The following is a 19,856-nucleotide window of genomic DNA, read 5'->3' on the forward strand; positions in this document are numbered from 1 at the left end:
GGGTGAGGGGGCAGCAGGCTACCTGGGCTCCGTAGACGCGCTGCATGGCCTGGAGCAGCTGGTTGGTGTAATCCGTGAGGGTGCCAGCATCTTCTTCAAACACGCTCAGTAAAGAGCGAGTCTGCAAGGAAAGAAGAAGTCAATTTTATTTCTAAGTGGAAAAGTTACAAAGGAGGTAGAACCCCCCTCCCCACCACACACACACACAGAAATGGGGGGAAGGTGCCTGTTCTATGGCTTTATTCTTTTATTGGTAATACCAGTACGAATTGATTCCTGCAGCTTGAATTAAGAGCTACTTTTCTAATCCTTTAGACTACAGAAGGAAGCAGACAATACAACAGAGCACCGGGGCCAGGAAAGGAGAGCCAAGTTTTAAAAGATTAAGAGTCAAAGGCTATTTATCTGTCTGGCCGTTAGCCCCCACCAAGCACCAGAGGCTTTAAAAAAAACACACACAAAAAACAAGTGTTACAAGGGCAGCCTTTCCCTTCCAGCCCATAAACTGACACGACGCCGGGCCTGTGTGAGTAGTAGGGCGTGGACACTCAGCACGGTGTCATCCCAGCAGCTAACCATCTGACTGGCTTTCTGCCATCCTGGACATCTTGCAAGAGTGTGTCATTCTTTCCTCTTCTAGTGGAAAGTGACTATGTAGTCAATTTTCATGTTTTTCGTCATATTCCATTCAACCAATATCAAACTCATGGCCAGGAAATTTCGTGTATTCTGGGCCCACTAGTGGTATATCTGGGCACAAAGCTCAAAGAGCAACTTAACAAGAACACTAGCTCAGTTTTCTTCGGGAAGACTAACCACCCAGAGCTCTGAGAACAGTGGAGCAATGTCATTAGATGAAAGGTTTCTCCTATCTGACACACGCTGAGCACTAACGAAATATTTAATGGATGGTGTCGGAAGGATCAAGGTGTCACGTAAGAGGCCACATCTACTCAAGGTACTTTTGTTAATGTGTTCAGCACGGTGAGAATTTAAAATACAACGTTAGTGATAATGGGCTCTCCATTTCAGAAAATAACCCATCACGTCTAGAATGCAAAGTTACAGAAATGCCTTTAATGAGGTGATATCAAAATCCTTCACAAAGAACAATCCATTAAGGCTCATTATTTCCCTGCAAATGAATTCCACGTCCTTCTTTCTTTTTCTAGCCTATCTCAGGTAAGAGAGCAGTTATTGACCTCAAAGCACCCCCAATAAACTAGGACGGGAACGTAGGCATTTGGATCGTTTGTTCCACCCTTGATTTTGTTCCACAAACTCTGGTGCACTTCACAGCAGTACACGCTCATCCTGGCTTTGCCCCAGGTGATCTTTAAGGCTAAAAATACCTGTTCTGAGACCAATGTACTCTCTTCAGTACCAGTCCTTATCCAGAGGACCAGAACGCAAAGAATAATGAAAATGTAAGAAAGGTTTTTTAAAAGCTCTCAATGAGAGGAAAACACTACAGGGTGCATATATGTGCAATTCGTGTGTTAGAACAGAGTTCTTCAAACTTTTAAAAATTAAAATCCACACCACAGAACACATTTTACCAAACAGTATCATTAGTATGCGTACATACTCTGATTATTTCCTATTCCGTTCTTTTCTGTTCTAGTCCATTTTAAACAAAAATCACGGTTGTGACCCACTGGATCTCATAATCAACGAATGGATATCAACCAGCGGGTGAAAAACAATGGTTTTGAATTTTTCATTCCATCTCTTAAAAATACTTTTTTTTTTGTTTTGTTAAAAGACATTCTCAGAACCTACAGTGGGTGGTCTATCACTCTATATTCATTCATTCATGCACACATCTCTGCTTTCATCCAATATCTGATGAAACATTGTGCTGGGAACTGATAAGAACTGACCCTGTGTTCTCCAGGAGCTTATAGCCTGCTGGCGCCTCTCAGAGGATCTGGGATCACCTTGGGACTGTGTCATCAGTCCCGGATCCAAACTTGCAGAGTTAATGAGATAATGAATGTACATAAAGTGTCTATAGTGCCTGAAATAGAGTGATCGCAAATGATATTATGAAGAAGATAATGAACTTTCATTGCTTATTGTATCCTGGACACTAAGAGCTTTACACATGATTTTAACACTCCAGCAACACTTATCTACACAGTTATCCATAAATGCCATCTCACCACAGAGGACTTTTTTGTACTCATGGTGCCAAGGCTGGGATCCCTCCAAAGTTTATGATTCTGATACCTTCCTTTGCTCTAACTAATATATCTAGGAGAATGGGAAGGAAAGAAAGTGATATAACTGGATTACTACTGCTAATACTCATTTAGTCAAGTCCTATTTATTGTTTTTAATTCTCTTAGGAATAAATAGAATGGAAAATGAGAGGTAAGATGAAAAGAGAGGACTTGTGTTAATGTCCTCCACAAAAGGAACGGAAAGAAAATGAAAACTACCATTTACTCTGTATCTATGTGTCAGACACTGCTGAGCACTGAATATTTGTTACTTCATTTAATCCCACAGCTTTGAGGCAGATACCATGGTTACATCAAGCCCATTTTACAGATGATGAAACTGAAGATCATCAAGGTTAGGACACTTGCTCCAACGCCCACAGCTGGGAAGCAGCCGGGCTGGATGCACACGCAGGCCTGGCTGGTACCAACTGGCCATGCTTCTTCCACTGCAGGAGGCGGCATCCGCACCCAGCATGGTGCGTGTGATCAGAGGTCTGCAGCCCGCGATCCTGCCTGGAGCTGGCTTCTCTGTGGTCAGCCTACTGCCATGCTCTCTCACCTGTGATAACTGCCAAAGAACTACATCACAAGTGTTGCCTTTTTTCTTTCTTTGTACTTCGGACACCCATTAGGACTGACAGGAAAACTCCAGTCTTCTGTTTCTAATTCAACTAGGCCATGGTCACACCTGAAAAAAAATACCCCCAGCTATCTCAGACGCTGTTTTGATATCCACATTTATCAGCTCCACATCTGCTTAAACTTATATTTGGAACAGGAATGGTCTGAAACATAAAGAAGGAATGAGACCAAGGCACAGGCAAAGGTACACCAGTTGCTCAAAAATGCTACAAAAAAGTCGGAAAGACGTTGGTGCAGATCACTTATAAAGACAATGACAGCAATCATTTATAGAGTTGCTGTGATATGCAGGCATGAAGACACGTTACATACGGTATTTATTCTTCATAAGAATTCCATTAAGTAACTCTTTTTATTCTAATTTTACAGATGCGGAAACACAAGCTCAGAGAGGTTGAGTAACTTGCCTAAGGTAGCAGTGGTAGAATCAGGATTTAAATGTCATCCTTTTCCTACTACCCTACACTCGCAAGAGTGTGCCTGGCCAGGAAAGCAAAGCCAAACACCCTATGGATACAGCCTCAACTCCACATCATCCCTTGATCTGAAAGAAACTGGGTGTCACCTAATAAAATAGTCCTAGACATTTTTTACTCAAGAATAGCATCTAATTGTACAATGGCACAATTTTAATAGCCTGATTATAAAATATATACATATATATAAATTATAGGTAAGTGTATATATATATATGTCATTATACATATATATACATATATATATGTGTGTATGTATACATATATTTCAAAGTAAAAATAAAGTTCTTATAGTTTGGCAGAGGGAGGGAAATATCTCAGTATAACCAAGTCTACTGAAGGAAAAATGTATTATAAATAAATAGAGAACAGCAGGGCAAAACCCCTCCACAATGAAGACATAACCACCAGGTTATGTTTGAGGCCTTTCCTTGAGTAAAGAAAGGCCTGGTTTGGTCAGAGAGGGCTGTTCCCAGCTGGACCACTCCCTGCATCATCTCAGAACTAAGTCTTTATTTAATCTCTCTGTGCTTCAGTTATGCCAACTGCAAAGGAAACAAAGAAACAAATCAAAACAGCAAGCAATAGTGCTTTTGTTTTCACCTTGCCTCAAAAGCAGGCTCCTTACACAAAAGAGAATAAGCCCCTGAAGAAGTGTGAGCTGCAGCAGCTCAAAGCTGCATTTGTGTTCCTATCACAGCAGTATTCACACTGTACTGGGACTGCTGCTTTCCTTATCTGTCTCCCGGAACAGACTGTGAACCAGTGGAGGGCAGGCACCCTTATCTCACCTGTCGCTACTTCCCAGCGTCTAACAGGCCTGGTGAGGAGCAGAGGCTCCCAGACAGCAATGGGGAGAGGTATCTTAATTCCTAAAACATTCTGCCTTTCATGTAGCAGAGGTAACCAGAGATAACGTGTGGAGGCACATAGACAAGTCACATAACAACACATCATGCAGTAATAAAAAGGAGAAAATGAACAGATGTGTCCAAGGTCAAGCAACTGCTCTTCAGCTTTTCCTGGGTCACTGAGTTCAAATACAAAAGCTTTGTGTTCATTTAATGAATCTTGTGCAACCAGGTTACTAGAGCAACCCTCATAAATACTTAGCATACAACTAGAGGAAACAAACAATATGTGGTTTCTTAGGATCTTTTCCCTTTTAGTGAAACAACATTTTAGGTCACCGATGACAATAAAGCCAGGTGTTAGGTGGCTGAGTTACCTTTAACAATACAGACTGTCTGGGTCCCAGTCCTGACTCTGCCACTTTGTAGTGGATAACTCTGGGCAAGTTATTTAACCTCTGTGCTCCTTGGTAATTTTAACAGAGCACCTACTTCAAAAGATTGTTGTGGGGATTAAGTGAATTAATAATGTAGGTAAAGCATTTAGAACAGTGCCTGGCACATAACATGCATGGATGATATAGGTGTTTGCTATTCTTATTCTTTATACACAAAATGAAGGCATTGGATTAGGTTCCTTCCAGTTCCAAGTCCATGAGTCTCCTTGGGAATAAAGCTGCATTAGGCACATGCCCCATACAAGAGTGTTAAATAAATATGCTCTGATCATTATCAAAGACCTTCTTGAAAGTTAGCTGCCATCCAACAACCTCACCAAGAACCCTAGTAGGGTGACATCGAGTCTCAAAAGCAATCACAAATTCCCTACCTTAGGAGGAACATTACAGAGGAATGACAACTCCTCTGAACCTCCTCTTCCACATACAAGCTCAGGGTTACAAACTATGCAGATATGATAAAAATTTAAGCTTCTAAAGCCCCTTGAAGATTATCTGCTCCAAGTCCCTGTCCTGCAGATGAGAAAACTGAGCCAGTCATAGGATGGGGATAAGTGACCCGTCCAAATGATAAGTCAGTGTTAGAGCTAGAATTAGGACCCAGGTCTCCTGACTTGTTTGCCAGGCCTCTTTCTACTTCCTCACAGCTGAGCAAATCCTGTAAACCACTCAGAAATAATGTATATTGATTTATGTCAGAGTCCAAAATTCAGGTGACTTACGGGTTAGTGTAACCTCCCTAACTTGGCTCAGCCATCGCCACGTTCAGTTAGGAAAGCAATACATCTTTGTACCTCAGTTTCTCCAACTAAAAGCAAATGGAAATCCTCATTCAAAATCGTGTCTTAAGAAATTCTGTATAATCTTCGATCCTAAATAGTATGCGTGAGGATGGACGGAATGACTTCTAGTAAGGGTCCCATTTGGGATCCATTAAAATGCCAGAAGTCTAGAGACTTCAAAGAGGCCTTTGAAAAGTCAATTAGACCAGCAGATGCTAATTAAAAAAAAAAAAAAATCACAGCTTGCCTATAGTTTCTTACAAAGAAATGAGCACAAGACACTAAGCACACAGCCCTTTGACTACTTATTCTGAACTGGCGAGGCAGAGTGGCTGTAGTAAGCCCATCAAAGGACCATCCCAGGACCACAATTCACTGCGAAGAAAAAGGAAAGGCACCAAAAAGAGAAGGGAAACTGTGAAAGGAAAACAGGTCAATCCTATTCTAATTTTTCACGAGTTGAGACACTAGGGAATAAAGAGACTTATTTAAATAACCCAGGCATACAGAACCAGGAGAGTAGCTATGAAGCTGGGGAAATGTTAATGGAAGAGAACAAACGTTCCCTGGGGAAAAGGTGCTCTGAATTATGAACCAATGTCATTCTGCACTTATTTGCTATCTTTACATACAAACTTTCACCCGCAGAGCTCAAAGAACTTGACTCTCATCTCACGTGCGCTAATGGGAGTCCTCCTGTGCCAAACATGGAGCTGGTATTGTTAACTTTGTCTTCACAAATGGGAAAACGGTGCCAAAGGGAGGCCTGGTTCCGCTGGGAAAGAGATCCAGGCTCTGCCTCCCAGTGGCCCTAAATCCACCAGTTCCCTCACCTCAGTAATAGCAGTAGTAATAATACAGGTAACTCCTTACTCTGTATCATTGTCGGCTAGCAAATTTACAGACATTTCCTTATTTAATTCTAACAACTCCACGAGGCTGGTACAACTATTATCCCTATTTTATAGATGACAAAAAGGTTAGGTTATTTGCCCAGGGCACTCGGCTAGTAAGTGGAGGAGCCGAAGTTCAGGCCGGCAGCCTCAGCTTCAGTTGAGTTTGGAAAGAGGTCATGACACAAAAGGCTCCGTAGGGGACTCCCCCGGGGTCTCCAGCTTGGCCAGAGGGGTGCCCACTCCCGGATCATCCCGGGCGGAGGACGCAGGGCCGGGCCCGCCCCCTCCCCGCCTCCACCCAGGGGTTGGCGGGGCTTCCTCGGCCTCAGCTCTCCGGCGAGGGGTGCCGGAGCGGCGGGAGGTACCTGGGGGCTGTCCTGCAACGCCTCCTCCAGCAGCAGCTTGTCTACGGCGGGCATGATGCCGCGCGGCAGGGCCGAGGGCTGGATGGCAGGACCGATGGCAGGAGGCGCGGCCGCCGAGGCTGCTCCGGGCTCAGGCGACCAGGCAGATGCTCAGTGCCCGCCCGCGCCCGCGCCCACGCCCAGCCAGGGGCCGCCGCTGCCGCCGCCGGCCCTCCTCCCAGCCCTGCCCTCCGCGGAGCAGGATCAACAGGAAGTGTGGCCAGCGCCCGGCATGGCCACCGGAAGTGTGGCGACCCGCTTCCGCCGCGCCCGCAGCTCGCGGGAAACCGCAGACCCTCCCGGCCGCCGAGCAGCTCTTTGAACGCCTGGGGTGTCAACATCCGCGGTTAAGGGGTCCCGGTCCTTATGCCAGTCAGTGCATAGAAAGCCCGACAAGGGGAACTTGAGGGCGGAAAGATAAGATTTTAATCTCTGTGAGAACCCAGAAAACTTTTGAATCGAAGGAGACAGGTGCGAACAGATTTTGCTGCTGTGACTCGCCACTTTTTTAACGGAAGGAAGACCCTTGTGCTTCCACACCACTTTTTCTAGATAAATCTCAGTATCCCCGAAACAGCTGTGAGAACAGAGAGGTCACCTAATTCTAGGAAAAACTGGATAACGGAATCATTTGTGATAGTCAGACGTAACCATTTTTGAAACCACAGCACTGTGATGTGAGCAGGATAAGTTAGGTTTCATCCTCATGGTTTGTTATGTTTCGTCATTTTTGGAAAACTTCATAATCAAGTTTTTAGAATTGGAAAGTTTAGATGTCTAGTTCAGTGTTGTCACTTAGAAATGTAAAAAGAGGACCTAGAGAGTGAAGTGATTTGGTCAGGGTCAAACAGTTAATGAAAGCTAGAGGAAGAAGAGAGGGAGTGATGGGGGAAGATTGGGAAGTGTAATTTGGTGTTTTTTTGTTCTTTTTGTTTTTTTTAATATCAAAGGCAGGGGTTTCAGAAGTTTCTTCTTCAGGAATCAGAATTTGTCCAATAGGACACTGTGGGGACGGGGTCCCAGAGAGCAGTTTCCAGGCTCTGGGCCTCACGTGGAAGGGTGCTGGCTTGGGTAGTGGATGACCATCAGCTGTGGCTAGTTGGCCGTCAGCTGTAACCTGTTGGCCAAATGGCCACTGATATGATTGCCATGGCTGCGTTGGTTGGTCAGTCAGTTGGTTGGCAGGCAGAGAAGCGGGCAGCAGATTGCAGGTCGTGTGGATCCAGCCTCCAGTGAGACTATAGTGGTATGGCTCCCCTATCTATGGCTCTGTGGGTGTTTCTTTTGGCCTAGCCATATCCTGCGTTCTTATGTGGGGAGTGGGACCAGAGACCCCACCTGACACTCCGCATGCCACCCTGCATAACACATGGCACAGCGAGCAGGGTCTCCCGAAAGACAAATGGCACAGCAAACAGGGTATGGTACCGGCCAAAGCTCTCAGAAGGGCGCTGGAGCAGTTTGTGCATATGAACACTCAGTCTCAGGAAGACCAGGAGGAGCAGCTGCCGGAGAGCTGGACCCCATGGAGAGGTGGAAAGATGTGGACGGTTCCCCAACCAGCACAGGCTGGAGAAAGTGAAGGTAATTGTGGACACTTGCTGAGTCCTTGGGAGATAAGGGTGAGTTCAAGGTCGTCCCTCACCCCAGGACAGCCTGGCGAAAGACAATGGACTGTGGGGAATTGCCTTCCACTCCTAACTTAATGGACCACTTGACTGCTTGGGAACATACCACCATGTAGTAGAACTGGCGGATGTTTGTTTTTGTGTCTCGACTGGCTGCCATTGAGAATATGTTAAGCACCTTGACTGTGAGTCGCTGTTGTTCCAGTACGGTACCCTGAGAGGCCCAGAGAGAGTGGCAGTGCCCTGAGAAACCCTGGCTGTGTCCAGAGAGCCTGGCTGTGTCCAGGATATTGCATTCACCCCGCAGGCCGCCTCGCACAACAAATGGCACAGCAAGCAGTGTCTTCCGCACGACACCAACCCAGCCGCCAGCGAGAATATAACGGTATGACTCCCCTATGGGTCCGTTGGTGTTCCTTTTTGGCCTTACCATATCCTGCATTCCTGTGTGGGGAGCGGGACCAGAGACCCTGCATGACAAGGACACATGTCACTAAAATAAACAGGCAGGATATGAAAAATTATATAAATTCTGTATTCTACAAAACACCGAGGTATATTAAGTCACAATCTGATTTGCAGACATCTCTGAAAGTCTGGTCATGTCCTGTCTGATCACTTGAAAACTCCAAGGCCATTTTTCCCAGTGGGCTCTAGCCAGCACAATCTTTGCTGGGCCACTGTGTGGCCTCCATGGGGAAGTCATCCAGCATCCTTTTCCCCATTATATTTTTTCTTCTTCTTGGGTAGAATAATGTTCATATCATGTATTTTCTTTTTCCTGTATATTCTGTCAAGTACTACCCAGTTTACTCTCACCTCATATGCTCTTCCAACTCTCTCCTCTCTGAAATCCTCTTCCACGAGGTCATACTCAAACTTTTGCTTTTCCCTTCCTGGCCCCAAAGATCACTCCCTCCTCTGAACAGCCAGCTCCTTGATTGTCATTTAGCATATCTTATGTAGCACTTTTTCTTTCTATGTGTAGGTCTTACTCCCTCTTTAAATAATAACTCTCTCAAGAGCATAACGTCACCTTCTGTTTATTCTGAATACTGAGACACATTATAACAAATAGATGTTTGCTGTTCATGACATGTTCAGTCAACTCTTTCCCAATTAAGAGAAAATTTCCCCAACCTTCTATCTTGCTTTGTTCATATCCTTCCATCCAACTGGAAAACACAACAGTTATTAGTTGCCTACTAGGAAAACAATCATGATCCTGCTGATGATAAGAATAGTATAAGATTGTACCAAGGGAAAGAAACACATTTAAGTTTGAAAATAGATTTTAAAAGGAGACTATGCCCTCTAGATATCTGGGAAGGTCTCACAAGTCCCCTTGGGAATCACCACATTTTTCATGTGTCACCTCATCTAATTAAAGTTATTTTTCCTCAAATACCAGCATTCAAACTTGTTTAAACTATGTTTTTACACAATGCCATTACTTTTTCACATTTTATTGCTACATTGTAGGCTAAACAGCCTTAGTGAGATTACTTGGCACTTAAGTATCATTTATAACATTGTTTCTATGGAGGAAATACATCCTAAATTCAAAACAAGGAAGTTACAAAAACAACTCTGGGACTACAACACATTTGCAAATTGTTCATGTAATTCATTTCTTTTATTTACCCAATCATCCATTCATTTAATAAATGTAGATCGCTTAATGTTAAGCACTGTGTCTCCTACTTATTTTACTGTCCTTATTATGACTCATTTAAATTCTGAAGCCAAATATCCTTCCTTCAACAGATAATCTGCAAAAAAATCATATAAGAGGAACTTTTATATAAGCATGCGCAAATTTTTAAGTTTCACTAAAAAGTATCTGTTCCTATTAAACTATTGTGAGGGTGGAATTCAAACATCCACCCAACTGTACCTGAAATCCCTGGACAGCTGGGAGGTTGGTAACAGGAACTACAAAGATGGACAATTTAGAGTTACCATGTCCTTTGGGGAGAGAAAGGATGAACTCTATGGAGCTGTAACCTTTTACCTGGTGAAGACCAATTGGGAAAAGGGCAGGAGCTATTTCCATAGGCACCTATCTGTGCGTCTTGTATTAACCTGGAGTTTTCAGAGTTTTTCAGTTTCAAATGAGAGAAACCTGACTTCAGTTAACTTAAAGAAAACATAAACACGCCTCAGTCTCTGGGAGAGACTGAGGGGTGAGGAGACTATATTTCTTAGATTATTTGTATTCTGATGACAATGATCCAGTGGGTGGGGGGCGGGGAATGCAGATACAGGAGAGTGAAGTGACAATTGCAGAAGCACAGTCCTTGAGCAGACTAAAAGGAGTGGGATCCAAATCATACATGAAGGGGATAGAAGCAGTGACAATGCATTCAGATTGATGCACATGATGGTAGATTGGTAAATTGACTGGAAGAGGATGAAGGAGTTCTGGTTGCTTTTATTTTCTCAGGAAAATAGGAAGCAAGGCCATTAGCTCAATGCAATGACAAGAGGGTGTTGGAAGTTTTAGGATAAAGGAAAGAGTATGATAAAGTCATCTTTGGGCATGGGAAGATGAGGCATAAGTATTAATATTCCTATTTTACAGATGCTGCAACTGAGGCTCAAACAAATGACAGAGCCAAAGTTCCAAAGGCCAGGACTGTGCCTACTACACTCCAGGATATCTACCAATCCCTTCTGGCATGCCAAGTCTCTGTTGAGAAATCAGCTGATGGGCTTATAGGTAGGTAACCCTTATAGGTAACTAACTGCTTTTCTCTTGCTGTTTTTAAGATTCTCTTTGTGTTTAACCTTTGGCATTTTAATTGTAATTGTCATGGTGTGGGCCTGTTTGGGTTCATCTTGTTTGAGACTGCATTTCCTGGGCTTGCATTTCCTTTGCCAGGTTAAGGAAGTTTTCAGTCATTATTTCTTCAAACAAGTTTTCAATTCCTTGCTCTCTCTTCTCCTTCTGGTACCCCTATGGGGCAAATGTCAGTACACTTGATGTTGTCCCAGAGGCCCTTTAAACTGTCCTCATTTTTTTGGATTCTTTTTTTCTTTTTGCTGTTCTGACTGGGTATTTTCTGCTACCTTATCTTCTAAATCGCAGATTTGATCCTCTGCTTCATCAAATCTACTGTTGATTCCCTGTAATGTAGTCTTCATTTCTATTATTGTACTCTTTATTTCTGACGGGTTCTTTTTTATGTTTTCTAGCTCCATTTTTATGTTTCCTATCTCTTTGTTGAAGTTCTCCCTGAGATCACTGAGCATCCTTATAACCAGTGTTTGGAACTCTGTGTCGGGTAGATTGCTTGTCTCCATTTTTTTTTTTTTAAACTTTAGTTATTTTTTAAGTGTGTTTTTCCAGCACCCATCAGCTCCAATTCAAGTAGTTGTTTCAATCTAGTTGTGGAGGGCACAGCTCACACTGGCTCATGTGGGGATTGTACTGGCAACCCCAGTGTTACGAGCATCATGCTCTAACCAACTGAGCCAACTGGCCATCCCTTCTTGTCTCTATTTTGTTTAGTTCTATTTCTGGAGCTTTGTTCTATTCTTTTATTTGGGACATGCTTCTTTGTCTCCCCATTTTGGCTGCCTCCCTGTGTTTGTTTCTATGTATTAGGTAGGGCTGCTATGTCTGGTCTTAGTAGAGTGGCCTTGTGTAGTAGGTGCTGTGGGGTTTAGTGGTGTAGTCTTCCTGATCACCTGAGCCACACAGTCCAGGTGTGTCCCTTATGTGAGTTGTGTGTGCCCTCCTCTTATAATTGAGCCTTGGGTCAATGGGAGGGATTGACCCTCAGGCTCATTGGTTGTGAGGACTGGCCATGACTACAGTGGAGGAGCTGTGGTGGAGGGGCTGGACCTGCCTCTATATAGAGCAGGACCTGCCTCAGCAGGGCTCCGGTACCTGCCCAATCCACCTCTAAGGGTGTGTCATTCTTAGAGGTGGCTGAGTGATGCTCCAGCTTGTTTCAAAGCTGGCCACTAGGTGTGCCAGACCCAGGGCCACCTGCAAGGGGACCCGCTGTAGGCCAAGTTCAGCTGTAGCCCATGCCCTGCCCAGGGCCACCTGGCAGGAGCCACACAGCAATCCGTAGATGGCTGTCATCTATGCTGTGCTTGGAATGCCTTGAGAGGCTAAGCTATGAACCAAGGCCAGCTGCCTCTAATGCCAGGCTTAGGGCTCAGTCAGAGGTACGGGACGTGTTGAGGCCAGATGCTGCTTGTCTGGGTTCTGAGAACTTTTGAGAGATGCTAGGAAAGCCTGCAGCATGAGCCAAGGCAGGCAGTTTGTATGAAAAAGCCACTGGAAGTAGCTTGGGTGTGCCTGAAAGTTGGGTGGGGCAGGATCTCAGAATCACCAGACTGTGATGAATGAATGGTGTCAGCCAGCTTGGTGGAGACTCAGATATGGCTGCCACCTGTGTCTGCATGCCAGGAAGGCGGGGTGGGGCTCAACAAAGAAACTCTGACTTCTGCCAGCTCCACCATTCGGAAAAAAGCTGCCCCTGCAACCCTTGCCTTGAAGCCAGACAACTCATTTCCCCTCCTTATATCCCTGTCACCTCTCCCTGTTGCGCCAACACTGCAGCTCAGAGCCAGTGATTCTGTCAGTGAGTAAACCCATGTGTTGTCCCTTTAAGAGGAGCTCCTGAGTCTCCAGCCACCCTCTGTCTCACTCAGCCACAATGTCTGCTGGTTTTCACAACTGGAAGTTATGGGGACTTCTCTCTCTGGCACTGGAACCCTGGGCTGGGGAGCCTGGTGTGGCACTAGGACCCCTTGCTCCTTTGGGGGAGGGGGCACCTGAAGCATAAATACCCCTCCTAATTTTTAATGGTCACATGTGAGTGGGGGACCAGCCTATTCCACGTCTCTGCCCCTTCTACCAGTCTCAAGTTGGCTTCTTCTGTATGGCCTTAGTTGTAAGATTTCAGGCAACTATCAATGATGGTCATTTTGTAGTTTAGTTGTAATTTTGATGTGGTCGTGAGAGAAGATAAGCGCAGCATTTACCTACTTTGCCATCTTGACCAAACTCCCATTGTCTTAATTATCTACATGCCTATTTATCTTGACTCAGCTGTAAGCCCCTAAATGACAAGGTCCTTATTTCATGCATCTTTATTTCTTTACACCAAGACCAAGATGGCTTTTAATTGGCTTTCAGAGAACATTTGCCCAGTGAGCAGAGGAATTCAGTAATGTTATCACAGTTAAATTTGGCTTTAATTAATAAGAAAAGAATAATGGTGTCTGAAACACAATATAAATTTATTTCTTTTTCATATTTAAGAAGTCCAGACATGGTCAGTCCAAGGTGAGTGTGGGCCCCCACAGTGTCATCACAGATTCCTTCTATCCTGTCCTCTGGCTTCCTTCCCAAAGTCCCTGCATAGCCAATGATAGCTGCTGACCCTCCAGTCAGTAAGTTGACCTTCCAACCAGCAGGTTGGAGAAAGCAATAGAGGTCATGTTTCCCAGAAATTGCACATACCGCTTCTGCTTATGTCCCATCCCATAAGCCAGAACTTAGTCATATGGCCACACACAGCTATGAGGAAGCTGGATAGTTGACCTTTTGCCATGCTTAGTATACTGTGCTTAAAAATAAGGGTTCCCCTCATGTAGTGCTGATGGGAATGTAAAATGGCACAGGCACTGTGGAAAATAGTTTGGTAGCTCCTCAAGATGTTAAACATAAAGTAATCATATAACCCAGGAAGTCCCTACTAGTGTGTACCCAAGAGAACTGAAAACATCTGTCCACACAAAAACGTGAACATTCATAGTAGCATTATTCATAATAGCCAAAAAGTGGGAGATAACCCAAATGTCCACCAACTATAGAAGGATCAACATTATGGTATATACAATGGAATATTATTACTATGATCATCCTCATCCTCATCATCATTATTTGGCCATTAAAAGGAATGAAGTACTTGTACATGCTACAATGTGCATGAACATTGAAAACAATATGCTAAATAAAAGAAGCCAGACACAAAGGCCATGTATTATATGGCTCAAACTATTAGAAATGTCCAGAATAGGAAAATCCATAGATATAGAAAGATTAATGTTGCCAGACAGGCTGGAGGGAGGAGAGAATGGGGAACAACTGCTAATGGGTGTAGGGTTTATCATGGGGGTGATGAAATCATCTGGAATTGGATAGTTATGATGGTGGCACAACCTTGTGAATCTACTAAAAAAATATTGAATTGTACACTTTAAAAAGTAAATTTTATGATATGTGAATTCTATCTCAATTAAAAATAAGTAATTTTTTAAATGTGGGGTTCTGTTACTGAGAGAAAACAGGAGTAAAGAACAATTTGGGGACAATGGTCTCTGCCACAATTCCCTAAAATTAATTAGAAAAGATTCTCTTTAGACTTCATTTGGATTAATGGAATAGAAGGAAAAGAAGGTTCTACAAAGGAGGGGACATGACAGTAAACAGAGTCAGGATTGAGAAAAAAAGTCATAGAGAGCTGTTCGCAAGTTCTGAAGCCTTGGGCTCAGTTTGTTATCATCTCCTTCTAACTCTGTTGGGAATTAAGACTTGACTTTCCGTTTGAACTCATAAAACACAATAAAGCTTAAGAAACTAAGATTTCAGTGAGAAGGTCACTGACTTTAAATTTCTGCAAAATTAGCAACTCGGCCCGCTGCTACCAGTGACTTTTAAAATGGTAATAGTCAGAGCCTGGGAAACACTCCAGAGAACTCATTGTTTGGCCATCATTGCTTTGCATCATTAAGCAAGAAACTCGGAAGTTCAGTAGTATGAATATTCCTAAAATTGAAGCCCCAAGTTTAGAGAAAGAGATGCTAAGAATAATGAACAGATTAGAGAAAATGTGGCATCATAGGAAAATCACGAACTTTGGAGTTAAACCTGCATTTAAGTCTTGGCGCTGTGGTTTGGGTTTGCTAGCCATGAGACTGGGCAAGTTCTCTCACCTTCCTGAGCCTCACTTCACTTCTCCATAATGTGGGAATAATTTCTATCACAAGCTGTTTCCGTGGGCACTTAGCCATGTGTCCTGTATTAATCAGTGGCAAGTGGCAGAGCCCTAACTCCAATTAGCTTAAGGAAAACATAAAAGGCTGGGAGAGCATGGAGGGGAGTGAGGGAAGGCTGGATTTCTTAGACTGTGTTACCAGGAAGGGCAGAGTGAAGCTGGGAACTGCCAGATCTAGAGACTCAGTGCCCTGGGCAGGCTCTCACCACTAAGGCTCTCTGTGTTGGCTTAACTCTCAGACCTGAGTCTCAGGGTCACTAGAACCAGGTCTCCTGGCAGTTGCAGACTCACTTCTGGAGCTAGAGAGGAAAGGAGATGACTCCAGCTTTAGTATGAAAAAATCCTAGGGAAAGATTCTGATCACTCTGGCTTAGGACACCGACCTGCCCATTCCTTGGACCACTAGGTGTGGCTGTGTACCAGGTACCAGAATGGGCCCCAGCCTAGGTTATAGCAATACCCCTGAGGCCAGAAGAGTGGGATCTGTTATCAGCAGAAGGTAGAGAGAGAAGCACCGCACATATCCAGGCATGATAAGTCTATCCCAAGTCCCAGACCAACCTTGACCTTCAACCCATCCTTTCTCCCTCACATGTCCCATTCTCCCTCTTCCTCCTCCTCCACATCTCAGTGGATGGTATCACCCGTGGCTGAAGCCAGAAACATGGGAGTCAAGCGGTATCCCTCCCTGTTGCTTACCTCCCCTAAGGATTGGATCACCAGCCCTAGTACTCTGCCCACCAACTCCTCACACCTCTGTTCCTTTCTCTGCATCTCCCTGCCCCTGATTTCACATAGACCTCATCAACCTTTCTCCTCGTTCTACCTCCTTCTCTTCTCATTTCCACATTCTGGTGAGAATTGTTTTTCCAAAATAATAGTCTTGTGCTTTTTCCCTGCACAAAATGTTTTTTTGTTTTGTTTTGTTTTGTTTTTTAATGGTTCCCCATCAAAGCCAGCTACATAATTTTTGGGGCCTGGTACAAAGTGTTTAGAAAATAAGGGAAAAGTGCCATTAAATGTACTAAAATATGCAGCTTTTTCCTTTCCTTTTTTTGGTAGTGTCTCTCTCTCAACTTGTCATGGTGTTTTTGTCATTTAATGTTCTAAGTAAAGAAAAATTCAGATTATAAATTATTAGCATGACCTTTACTGCTCATCCTTATTTTGGGCAATGCCAGTTTTAAATGCAAACATAGGGTTTTTGACTCATGTGGGATCACTGAAATGATACAATTTGTATTTTGTAGCCCATTGCACAAAACTAACCCAACTGTTTTATTTCACTTCTTAGTATGCACACATTTATCAACATTCAGTGGGAGCTGGTGGCTTCCATAACGTGCTTACTTTGTACTTGCTTTGAGTTGCTAAGCTCCCACACAGGGTAGGTGCACTGGAATTCTGCTCCCAGGGGGCTTCGTGAACACTACAGGCGAATGAAGCAGCAAGATAACACAGACATGCATAATGTATGTATCTTCTCTGCTCATGTGCCTGCTCCATGGTCCCACTGGACTTCACTTACAAAACACAAGTTCAAAGACAAAGTTATGAATTTCAAAGCAGCTAACAGCAGAGCAGTAAAGCAAGCATGGGGTCCACCTGAGCATAGAGTCCTGTGGGAATGCACAGGTCACCTGCCCATGAAGCCAATCCTGCTTCCTGTTTTCTACAGGGTGAGTTTAAACTCCTTCAAACAAAATACCAGACCCCTTATGATTAGGCCTATGCCTCATCTCTTTCTCCGTTCACCCTCCTACTTTCTTTGCCCCACTGAATTCTTTCTCCTATAAGGGTGACCTTCTTGTCATCTTCTCTCACACCATTCTCTTTGTCTGAAACGTCTGAGATCCTCTGCTCATCTTAAGTCTCAGTTCAAAGGCTGTCTACTCTGTAAAGATGGCCTCGACTCTCCCAGGAAACTGAAATCCCCTTCTCCTATGTTTCCCTGCATTCGGGTCATTGTAAATTGCATCGCCATTGCTCGTGCATCTATCTCCCCAAGACTGTAAGCAATTCAAGGGGGAGGGACTATCTCTTTACTGGTTTGAGTTCTCAGTGTCCAGCAGAGTGATTGGCAAATGATAGGACCTCGCTCAATAAAACACTTGTAAATTGAATGAAGGAATGAAACAATGCCTGGCATACAGTAGGGTTCGTTAGTTAATCGATTCTTTCAAAAATGTCTATGAGTGCCCGCTGTATAATGGGTTCTGTGCCACGTCTGTCCTTCTTGCAACAGGTATGTAGTGAGTGTATCCTGCCTGTCAGGGCTTATGTCAGAAGCTCGGCAAACACTGGGAACCAGACAGGCAGGCTCTTCCTTCTAAACCTTACCCTCTAGTTGGCTCTCAGTAAATGTCATTTCACTTCCTCCTTTCCCTGCATGTCCCAAGAGGTAACCGAATCAGTCATACATATTTTAAGACTTTCTCTGCTTCCACCTTCTACTCAGGATTCTCTTTCTCCACTCCATTCTCAGGTACCAAGAAATGGATGTTTGATCTTGCCAGAGTTGTTTCTTTTTTTTTTTTTCCCAACCACTGCAGAAGTCAACCTAGAATGAACATGAAAACAGCCCTTTAGCACCTGCACCAGCTGGGACTTTCTCACAAAATTCTTTCAGAGAAGAGTCCCCTTAGGCTCAAGAAAGTCACTAAATGCTGTGATAAAAGTGAACTGGCATCTTAAGATAATTAACCATAGAGCCGGGAAGACTATGGGTGGAACTGGGCCTCTTGTTAACTCTCTAGTCCTGACTTCCTATTAAACTTTGTGGTAACTTCCAGGGGAGGGATGCAAATTAACAGAATAGCCATTTTGGAATTGGGGCTTTATACACGTGGGCGGCCGGTTGGAGCCCCGGTGGAAAGTATGCTTTCACACACTACTGGGGTGATCTCGTTTCTTTTTCTTTTCCCGAATAAACCACTCTTTTGGTAGATTTTCTTTTGGAGTTATTTTTTGGCCAGTCGACAGCTGACTACTGTTTTCAATCTCTTCCCCTCAACTCATTGTCTGTCTCATAAATTTGAGGTTTATGGTATGTGTATACCATATTTGGTCATCAAAACTGCATGTGTCTCAGTTGGAGCACCGTTGGCTCCAGAGCTCAACTCTGGCTAATCAGAGAGAGAACAGAACTGTTGTTTGGATGCCTGAGTTCTCCCTGACACAGGCCTGTTTTCCATCCTCCTTTCTCTTCTCCCTGACCCTCCCTTGACCTCATGTAATTTCTAAATGTTCTGCAGTGGAGAAGAATGTCATGAAGTCTTCCTTTATAAAAGTGCCCTGCTCATACAGAGCTTATTTTCGCCAATGTTCTCCCAGCTGAGATGAAATTCTTCATGCTTAATCATGGCTAAAATAAGAAATAGTCTGGAAAGTCTGACCAAACTCACTTCAGAAACTATTTATGACTTTGAGAATTGAATTATAGGAACGTTTTAGGTGAGGAAGCTGCAGAAGGATCACACAATGGACTGAATTGTGTCCCCACCCCTACCCCCTGCCACTAATGTCATATGTTGAAACCCTGACCCCCAATGTGCTGGTATTTGGATGTGGGGCCTTTAGGAGGTAGTCAGGATTTGATGAGGTCTTGAGGGTGGGGCCCTCATGATGGAATTAGTGGCTTTATCAGAAGAGGAAGAGAGAGAGGTCACTTCCTCTCCCATGTGAGGATACAGTGGAAAGGTGGCTGTCTGCGAGTCTGGACGAGGGCTCTCACCAGGAACTGAATCAGCTAGCACTTTGATCTTGGACTTCCTAGCCTCCAGAGGTCACAGTTAATTTCTGCATGTCTCTGTTAATTGCTGGTTACTGTTGAATAGTTTGGGCTGTCCAGGGCATGTTAGAGGCTATACTGACTCCATCACCTGCCTCAGCCACTTGCTGCATTTTGTTTATTTAAATGAACACCCCAGCTCTGGCACATTGGCAGTTGCAGTGGGTTTCTGGATCCAGTGGCCACTTGAAATCATTCCGAATCCATGAATAGGTTTTCATGGAATTCTTGTTCCTGAATAAAGTAGTTTCATGCTTGTTACAGAGGACTTGGCTCTTGGTCATAGCACTTTGGCTCACTCTACTTCTCCTGGAAGGTGTTAGAGGAGAGGTCTTCAAGAGGATGTGACCACTGGTTGACCCATGAGCTGGACCCAGGCAATCAGAGGCTCCTTGCCCCTTGCCCTGTCCTTGGAATCTATGCTCTGTCCACTGTTCCCTCCGTGAGAACTGTTCCAAGGACACTGTCCTGAGAGAGCAAGGTGTCGTTGAGACCATCTAGATGGTATACCTGACTGTACACTATTTAGGCCCCTTTGTAAATATTAAGATTCTGGCAGGTGAGTGTGGAGATCTAGTTGTCTTGCTGCCGCCAAAGGCCAGCCTTGTAAGTAAGTTCCCTCACTTATTATACATGTCACCTGCCAATCTGGAGTGGTCTGCCTCTTTCTTTGGGCTCT

General features: G+C 44.2%; 2 protein-coding genes across 4 annotated transcripts in view; one reads left to right on the forward strand and one right to left on the reverse strand.

The window, feature by feature from the left end:
- Positions 1–6,948, reverse strand: part of APPL2 (adaptor protein, phosphotyrosine interacting with PH domain and leucine zipper 2) — a 41,749-nt gene extending 34,801 nt beyond the window's left edge. The window contains exons 1-2 of the mRNA XM_019728461.2: positions 6,699–6,948; positions 23–121 (exon numbers count right to left, since the gene is read on the reverse strand). Of these exons, the coding sequence (XP_019584020.2) occupies positions 23–121; positions 6,699–6,752 (153 nt within the window). The 5' untranslated portion in view covers positions 6,753–6,948. The remainder of the gene's footprint in view (positions 1–22; positions 122–6,698) is intronic.
- A 55-nt stretch (positions 6,949–7,003) lies between these two features.
- LG02H12orf75 (linkage group 02 C12orf75 homolog) overlaps positions 7,004–19,856 on the forward strand; it is a 103,373-nt gene continuing 90,520 nt past the window's right edge. Inside the window, exons 1-3 of one of the 3 annotated variants that reach the window (XM_074326249.1) lie at positions 7,004–8,321; positions 8,571–8,750; positions 10,950–11,087. In XM_074326249.1, coding sequence (XP_074182350.1) covers positions 8,048–8,321; positions 8,571–8,750; positions 10,950–11,087 — 592 coding nt within the window. In that variant the 5' untranslated portion in view covers positions 7,004–8,047. The remainder of the gene's footprint in view (positions 8,322–8,570; positions 8,751–10,949; positions 11,088–19,856) is intronic. The other 2 variants (XR_012494079.1, XM_074326250.1) reach the window with 2 other exon arrangements.

This window comes from Rhinolophus sinicus, linkage group LG02 (genome assembly GCF_036562045.2).
Source record: "Rhinolophus sinicus isolate RSC01 linkage group LG02, ASM3656204v1, whole genome shotgun sequence".
NCBI classification, from domain to species: Eukaryota; Metazoa; Chordata; class Mammalia; order Chiroptera; family Rhinolophidae; genus Rhinolophus; species Rhinolophus sinicus.